The sequence below is a fragment of the Salvelinus sp. IW2-2015 genome, unplaced genomic scaffold (assembly GCF_002910315.2).
Source record: "Salvelinus sp. IW2-2015 unplaced genomic scaffold, ASM291031v2 Un_scaffold2652, whole genome shotgun sequence".
Classification (NCBI taxonomy): domain Eukaryota; kingdom Metazoa; phylum Chordata; class Actinopteri; order Salmoniformes; family Salmonidae; genus Salvelinus; species Salvelinus sp. IW2-2015.
Window position 1 is genome coordinate 31,154 of NW_019943959.1, and position 9,154 is coordinate 40,307.

Here is a 9,154-nt window from a genome sequence, read left to right on the forward strand (position 1 = left end):
ATCGTGTGTTTTGTACACTATGCTCTGTTGTACCAACCTCCCCTTGACTACAGGGACTGATACGTGTGTGTTTTGTACAGTCTATGCCTCTGTGTCCAACCTCCCTTGACTACAGGGATGATACGGTGTGTGTTTTGTACACTATGTCTGTGTCCCAACCCCCTTGACTACAGGGACTGATACCGTGTGTGTTTGTACACTATGCTCGTGTACAACTCTCCCTTGACTACAGGGACTGTACGTGTGGTGTTTGTAACTATGCTCTGTGTCCCAACCTCCCCTTGACTTACAGGGACTGATACGTGTGTTGTTTGTACACTTATGCTCTGTGTACGCAACCTCCCTTGACTACAGGGACTGATACGTGTGGTGTTTGTACACTATGCCTCTGTGTCAAACCCTCCGCCTTGACTACTAGGGACTGATACGTGTGTGTTTGTACACTATGCTCTGTGTCCCAACCTCCCTTGACTCCAGGGGACTGATATGTGTGTGTTTTGTAACACTATGCTCTGTGTCCACCGTCCCTTGACTCCAGGACTGCATAATGTCGGTGGTGTTTGTACACTATGCTCTGTGTCCCCACGCTCCCCTTGACTACAGGGACTGATACGTGGTGTTTTGTACACTATCTCTGTGTCCCAACCTCCCTTGACTACAGGGACTGATACGTGTGTGTTTGTACACTATGCTCCTGCTGTCCCAACCTCCCTTGGACTCTCAGTGGACTGATATGGTGTGGTTTGATCACTATGCTCTGTGTCCCACCTCCCCTTGACTACCAGGGACTGATTACGTGGTGTGTTTGTACCACTATGCTCTGTGTCCAACCTCCCTTGACTCCGGGACTGATATGTGTGTGTTTTGTACACTATGCTCTGTGTACCAACGCTCCCATGAGTCAGGACTGATATGTGTGGGTTTTGTAAATGATGCTCTGTGTTCCCCAAACTCCCTTGACTACAGGGACTGGATACTGTTGGTTGTTTGTACACTATGCTCTGTTTAACCAACTCCCTTGTATACAGGGGACTGATACGTGTGTTGTTTGTACAAGTATGCTCTGTGTCCCCAACTCCCTTGACTACAGGGACTGGATATGTGTGTGTGTACACTATGCTTCTGTGTCCAACCTCCCCTTGACTCAGGGACTGATATGTGGTGTGTTTGTACACTATGTCTGTGTACCAACCTCCCATGAGTCGCAGGGACTGAATATGTGTGTGTTGTACACTATGCTCTGGTGGTCCATACCTCTCCTTGACTCCAGGGCCTGATATGTGTGTTTGTACACTATGCTCTGTGTCCAACTCCCCATGAGTCCAGGGGCGGTGATACGTGGTGTGTTTGTAGCACATATGCTCTGTGTCCCAACCTCCATGAGTGCAGGGACTTGATATGTTGTGTTTGGTACACTATGCTCTGTGTCCCAACCTCCCCTTGACTACAGGGACTGATATGGTGTTGTTTGTTACACATGCCTCTGTTGTACACAACCTCCCCTTGACTACAGGGACTGATACGTGTGTGTTTTTTGTACAGTAATCTCTGTGTCCGAACCTCCCTTGAGTCAGGGACTGATATGTTTGTGGTGTTGTACACCTATGCTTCTGTGTACCAACCTCCCCTTGACTACAGGCACTGATACGTGTGTGTTTGTACCTCTGCATCTGTGGTAACAACCTCCACCATGCAGTCCATGGGACTGATATGTGTGTGGTTTGTACACTATGCTCTGTGTACCACCTCCCCTTGAGTCCCAGGGACTGATATGTGTGTGTTGTCACTATGCTCTGTGTCCGCAACCTCACCCTTACTACAGGACTGATATGTGTGTGTTTATGTACACTTATGCTCTGTTTACCACCCTCTTGAATACCGGGACTGATAACGTGGTTGTTTTGTACAGTATGCTCGTGTCCCAACCTCCCCTTGACTACAGGGACTGATATGTGTGTGTTTGTACACTATGCTCTTGTGTCCCCTCCCCTTGACTACAGGGACTGAATGTGTGTGTTTGTACACTATGCTGCTGTGTACAACCTCCTCATCGAGTCCAGGGACTGATATGGTGTGTTGTACACTATGCTCCTGTGTACCAACTCCCCTTGACTACAGGAACTGATATGTGTGTGTTTTGTACACTATGCTCTGTGGTACGCACCTCCCTTGAGTCGGGACTGATATGTTGTGTGTTTGTAACTATGCCTCTGTGTCCAACCTCCCTTGAGTCAGGGACTGATATGTGTGTTTGTACAACTACTGCTCTGTGTCCAACCTCCCTTGATCGGGACTGATATGTGTGTGTTTGTACACTATGCCTCTGTTTACAACCTCCCCTTTGAACTACAGGCGACCTGATACGTGTGGTGTTTGTACCATATGCTCTGTTGTACCCCAACCTCCCTTGACTACAGGACTGATATGTGTGTGTTTGTACACTATGCTGCTGGTGTACCACTCCATGAGTCCAGGGACTGATATGTTGTGTTTGTACACTATGCTCCTGTGTCCCAAGCTCCCCTTGAGTCCGCAGGGATGATACGTGTGTGTTTGTACACTATGCTCTGTGTTCCAACTCCCCTTGAAGTCAGGGACGGCTGATACGTGTGTGTTTGTAGCACTATGCTCTGTGTCCCACCTCCTTGAGTCCAGGGACCGCGGCGATGCAGATGATCTAGCAAGATGAGACAGCGATACAGGCCTCTACAGTGGGCCTGGCTCTGATGTTAGCGAGTACACACCTGGCCCACGTACATCACTGTTAACACCCACACCTCACTGCTTGGCTCCTCTGGAAAACTGGTGGCTGGGGGATGGCACAGGAGAACTGGGGGAGGGAGGGCAGGATATAGGAGGAAAAGGATTATGGAATACTTAAGTTAGGCGTGTTTCTCGACAAGTTGTCATGGGATGTAGAATGGCCTCGGTAACCACGTCACACAACCAGGGTGAGCTCAATTCAACTAAAATGACAATTCATAATCGAAAAAAGGGCATTTATTTTTCAAAAAGTAGAAGCAATTTTTTCTCTCCATTTTTTTCTCTCAAGAATGTTAAATTCAAATCACTTCCTGAATTTTGCTGCCTTCAAATCTAATTGAGCCAACCCTGCACACCATTAGGAAGGCTGGCGTCTCTCTTACCTGCATCCACTACGAGTCTTCATAATGGGGATGAGCCTTCAGGAACTCTGGGGTCCACTGGTCCTTATTCATTGCTACACACACAGGACAAAGGAAGAGATAGAGGTTATTAACCTACAGTTATGCTCTCAGGGAAAGGCTCTAGTGAACAATCCCTTTAATCCATGTTAAATAACATGAGCGTGTGTTTCCTCATACCCAGTTTCTTCTTGGCATCTTCGAAGGCCTGTTGGAAGTTGCTGCGTGTGTCTGGGAGTGAAATCGAACACGAAGCTGGTTTTGCCGAGGCGGTGGTCAGCTCAGCTTGGTGGGCAGGAAGGTCATACTGAAGGCTAGAGAATGTTTTCTTGCAAGCTCCTGTGGACCGACACCATCAGGTCCTTTATAACATCATCCAGAGACTGAGGGGAGAGAGAGAGAGAGAGGTTTGTTAACGGAGGTGTGTATGAGACTGCTTCTCAGAGAGAGAGAGAGAGAGAGAGAGAGAGAGAGGTTTGTTAACGGAGGTGTGTATGAGACTGTTTCTCAGAGAGAGAGAGAGAGAGAGAGAGGTTTGTTAACGGAGGTGTGTATGAGACTGTTTCTCAGAGAAGAGAGAGGTTTGTTACAGAGTGTGTATGAGACTGTTTCCCTGAGAAGGAGAGCGGAGGTGTTGTGTGGGGGAGGGGGACAAATGTAATTGTGTATGTGTGTATGAGATCTGTTAGACGACTATGAGACGAGTGTGTGTGTGTGTGTGTGTGTGTGTGTGTGTGTGTGTGTGTGTGTGTGTGTGTGTGTGTGTGTGTGTGGTGTGTGGTGTGTGTGTGTGTGTGTGTTGTGTGTTGGTGGTGTGTGTGTGTTACTGTGAGGGAAGCTGAGGTCTCTGATAGTTTGCTGATCTGTCCCAGTGTACTCAGGTCCTCGTCCAGTCGACCAATCTCTTCTGGATGGTCTCTTTGTTGGTTGCCTGGGAGGGGCCTAACATACAGGAACAGAGATGATGACATTTGACCTCGATACTCACAGGAAACTACAGATCCCATGAGGACTGGCATACAGGAAAAACTACAGTATAATTCAGACACATATAAACTACACATCCATGAGCCTTCAGGAGTCTTACTTTTCACCATCTCACGTCTCTAGGGGAAGTTTCCACAGGAATTTATATTTACTGGAAGTATCGATCACACTGGCAACAGAGTACCTGGAAGAGGGGGAGACAGAAAGACGAGAGGACAGGGAGAGAGATAGTTTAGTTATTTCTGTCTACGATGCAATGTGTATCAGGCAACACTAGGGGGCATCAAGTCTCCTTTTATTTAACACTGCAAAATGATGGGGTGAACCATAGAGAATGATAGAGGCTCTAGTTTTATTAGTATGGGCAGCGCCATTGAGGGCTTCAACTAATGTAGTCAACTGGGTGGGGCTTCCGACTTCATTGACTGATCCTTCGTGTCATCGGCTCATCAGGAGGGCTCAGCCAAATCGTGAAGAAGTAAATGGACTACTTCAAAATGAATGGCGCTGCCCATGGGTCAAATACACTATAATGGCACAGATAAAGTCTCTAATTATCTCTATGGGTGAACCAAGGGACCAGGATTCCTGTGTGGAAGCATGGTTTCGACTACTGCTACAGTCTTGCTTCATAACTGCAGTTTTAACTCATCTGGCCCAGAAAGGCAATTTCCATGGACGGACCCATAGAGAAGTCGTTTTCAAATCATTGTTTCCCCCATCACTCACCCAAAGATATTAACATTTTATATTCATCAAATGTCTGTCATGTTTTTGGATGACGTGATGACACTGTCCCGGGGCACACGAGTGCTGGTACGCATGTGAAGTCGGGCCGTGTAAACCAACCAGGATATAGACGGTCATGAATCGGCGTATGCAACGTGAGTAGATTAGTTGAAAACAAAGGTCGGCATCTTGGACCCAGTGTCTAGATCTTTTATACCTCAATGTGGTGAACGTAGGTGACCAAATACTTATTTTCCACATAATTTGCAAATAATTATAAAAAATCCTACAATGTGATTTTCAGGATTTTTTCCCCTCATTTTGTCTATCATAGTTGAAGTGTACCTATGATGAAAATTACAGGCCTCTCTTTCTCTCATCTTTTTAAGTGGGAGAACTTGCACAATTGGTGGCTGACTAAATACTTTTTTGCCCCACTATATGTGTATATGTGTGTGTGTATGTGAGTGTGTGTGTGTGTATGTGAGTGTGTGTGTATGTGTGTGTTTGTGAGTGTGTATGTCTCACAGGCTCATGGAGCTGCGTCTCAGGGATCCAGACTTCCTCTTGAGGGTGGTGCAGATGAGCAGATCACTGAAGAGGAAGAGAGAGCGGTCCTTCTTACCCCCCACGGTCTTCTGCAGAGAAAGAGAGACAGCGACAGACAGACAGACAGACAGACAGACAGACAGACAGACAGACAGACAGACAGACAGACAGACAGACAGACAGACAGACAGACAGACAGACAGACAAAGACAGAGAGAGTGAGAGAGACAGCGACAGAGAGAGAAACACAGTCCTATCCTTCTCATCCATTATCTAGATTGTAGATTGATATCTGACAGAGGTCAGTCCCACAGCAGAGCAGTCCCTCAGCAGAGCAGTCCCTCAGCAGAGTATCTATGGTCCCTGCTCTCAATCTCTATCCAGAAGAGCATCATAATAGCACACTGTCAATCTACTGTCTGAGTGTCTCAGACTCACCGCCTCCATCACCATCTCCTGTCTCAGGAACTTCCTCATTGGGTTAAGGATCTGTCAGCGAGAGAGATTAGAATCATTATTACAGTAGCATCAACTTCGAGATAGCAAAAGAAAGCACAGCGTATAACAATTAKACTTTTAAAACATTTAATTTAAAAACAGAACATATATATATTCTGTTTTTAAATGAAATGTTTTATATATATACACACACACACRACCGTTCAAAAGTTTGGGGTCGGCCACTTAGAAATGTCCTTGTTTTCCATGAAAACATACATGAAATGAGTTGCAAAATGAATAGGAAATATAGTCAAGATGTTCAAAAGGTTATAAATAATGATTTTTAATTTAAATAATAATTGTGCTCCTTCCAACTTGTGTTTTCGTCAAAGAATCCTCCATTTGCAGCAATTAACAGTACAGTGATCCTCCACTTATCGCGGATCGCTATTTCGCGATTTTCATATGCATTTTTTTTTTTTTTTTTGGTGCATGTGCTCTGCATTCTGATTCGCTAAAAACTCACTCCCGCTTCTTGTATCAAAACCTGCTACGAATTGTGCTATCATTTTGTCGTCTCGTGCAGTTATGTGTACGTACATAAAACAGCTTGGCAAATTTACATTAAGTTGGCCAAATTATCTTGTAATTTCGAACATCTCCTAAACCCATAATGTCGACGAAACGGCCTACACGCGAGTCACTGTATTTGTATACATGTAATAGTTGCTAATTGTAAAAAAAAAAAAAGTTTTCTATTTCGCGATTTCACTTATCGCGGGTCATTTTCGGAACGTAACCCCCGCGATAAACGAGGGATTACTGTATTGCAAAAAATAAACGTCCTTTTTCAGGACCGTGTCTTTCAAAGAAAATTCGTAAAAATCAAAATAACTTCACAGATCTTCATTGTAAAGGTTTTCACTTTTTCTGCGTCTCACGAATGTTCTTCTTTGTAATTCGAACATCTCACACTTAGAATTCTCTGTCCATAACACTTATTCCAATCTTCCCTGTTCAGTGTCTGTGTTCTTTTGCCCACTTAATCTTTTCTTCAGTCTGAGATATGGCTTTTTTCTTTGCAACTCTGCCTAGAAGGCCAAAACCCCGGAGTTCCTCTTCACTGTTGACGTTGAGACTGGTGTTTTTGCGGGTACTATTTATATGAAGCTGCCAGTTGAGTACTTGTGAGGCGTCTGTTCTCAAACTAGACACTAAGTACTTGTCCTCTCGTCAGTTGTGCACCGGGCCTCCCACTCCTCTTTCTATTCAGTTGTCAGCTGAGCTAACATGAGCAAAAGGGTTTCTTAATGATCAATTAGCCTTTTTAAAATTAAAACTTGGATTAGCTACACAACGTTCCATTGGAACACAGGAGTGGTGTTGCTGATAATGGGCCTCTGTACGCCTATGTAGATATTCCATAAACATGATTTATTTTTTTATCTGTCATTTCCCTTACAAGTCATTTACAAATTAACAATGTTTCTGATCAATTGATGTTATTTTAATGTACAAAAAAAATGAGCTTCTTTTTCAAAAACAAGGACATTTCTAAGTGACCCAAACTTTTGAACGGCAGTGTATATGTGAGTGTCCTACATCTCTGACGTGTTCTACTCCCTCGATGTGGGCTTCTATCTCCTGCATGACGCGTGTCTCTCTCCACCTCCTCCGCAGAGCGACGACCCTTATTGATCTTCTCAGCCAATCGCTTGATGTCTCTCTGGGCGTCCAATAGCAACGGGTGGTCTGGATGTTCCTCAGGAGTGTGCTTCAACAGATCCTAGAGAACAGGACACCACATTTTACTACCAAGTCAAAGAAGAAGCACCACCTGTAAAAGAATAGGCCTTCATATATACATGCTTATCTTCATCTTTCAACCAGCCTTCAACACTAAATTGGTTGACATTGTGGAAATAGCTAGGCCAGGAGAAGCCTGAGACTTGCCTAGGATTTATCCCAGTTAGGCAGAGGAACCATGGGATCCTGCTGGTCATCTATGAAGTTGAACATCTTGGCCATGTACTTATATATCTCCACCCACACACAGCAGAAGGACTGGCCACCCCTCAGAGCCTGGTTCCTCTCTAGGTTTATTTTCCTAGGTTTCTGCCTTTCTAGGGAGTTTTTCCTAGCCACCGTGCTTCCTACATCTGTATTGCTTGCTGTTTGGGGTTTTAGGCAGAGTTTCTGCATAGCACTTTGTAACATCTGCTGATGTAAAGGGCTTTTTAAAATACATTTGACTGATTGATTGAGTTTCGGGCAGAGTCGAGGGGACTCACCTTGACCAGCAGCTCATAACGGGGGATCCTCTGGACAGGCTTGATCATCAGATCACCCAGGGCCTGCTTCTCCTTGTTCTCACGCATAGTCTGGGGGGGTGGGGATAAAAGGAGACCGAAGCGAGAGACAGGAGCGAGAGACAGGGATAGACAGGGAGACAGAAAGAGAGACAGGGCGAACGGGACAGAGTTCTAGTCAGACATACAGTACATATGAGCCATACGGTGTGAATAACGGGTTCTGGTTTCTTCCACAGACTCACTAGATGGCGGTATGGCTTCCCACATTCTGATCAGTCACCTCTCTGTGAATCCGCGCATCACGGAAGGAAGGACCTGTCAAGACACTTTTGTAAAAAGGTCATTCATCTAGTTCTGGTCAATAGGTCAAACATCTATCTGTCAACATGGTCAAACATCTAGTCTGGTCAAAGGTCAACATCTAGTCGTCGGCTCACAAAGGTCAACTATAGAGGGGAGAAAAACAACAGCTGGAGATATAGGACACACACACTAGAACTATACACAGACAGAATGCAGGAACACCCTCCACATTTTGAGCTCCATGTCTCAGCTCTGCCAATCAGTAGCCATCTGACTAGTGAGGAAACTCGCCCTCCCTACCTTCAGGCTAGCTCAAACACTAACCCCACAACGCGAGCACTGCGTTCGTCACCTCTGGTCTCTGCTCTCCCACCCCTGCTAAATTTACTCAAATGTAAATGATTCACTTCAGCGGCACCTGCCTATCACACGTGTGGTGTGTGTGTGTTGTGGTGGTCGTGTGTGTGTGTGTGTGTGTGTGTGTGTGTGTGTGTGTGTGGTGTGTGTGTGTGTGTGTGTGTGTGTGTTTGTGTGTGGTGTGTGTGCTGTGTAATCCAAAAGAACTGGGCCAGACTTCCTCTACCTCAAGCCGGGTGTACACTACACGATATTTGACCCAATTAAGCTGTCCTAGAAAAGTTTAGGAGGTCCGGGAGATAACTCCACAGT

At 45.4% G+C, this 9,154-nt stretch overlaps 1 protein-coding gene across 1 annotated transcript; it reads right to left on the minus strand.

Annotated features, from left to right (window-relative positions):
• Nucleotides 1-4,250: 4,250 nt before the first annotated feature.
• On the minus strand, nt 4,251-8,345 carry LOC112074486 (rho guanine nucleotide exchange factor 17-like). Its single transcript, XM_024141652.2, has 5 exons — nt 8,162-8,345; nt 7,473-7,656; nt 5,868-5,918; nt 5,409-5,518; nt 4,251-4,335 (listed from the first exon to the last, which is right to left on the minus strand). The coding sequence occupies exons 2-5, from the start codon at nt 7,518-7,520 to the stop codon at nt 4,263-4,265; spliced, it is 282 nt and encodes a 93-aa protein (XP_023997420.1). The 5' UTR covers nt 7,521-7,656; nt 8,162-8,345; the 3' UTR covers nt 4,251-4,262.
• Between the last annotated feature and the right edge of the window lie 809 nt (nt 8,346-9,154).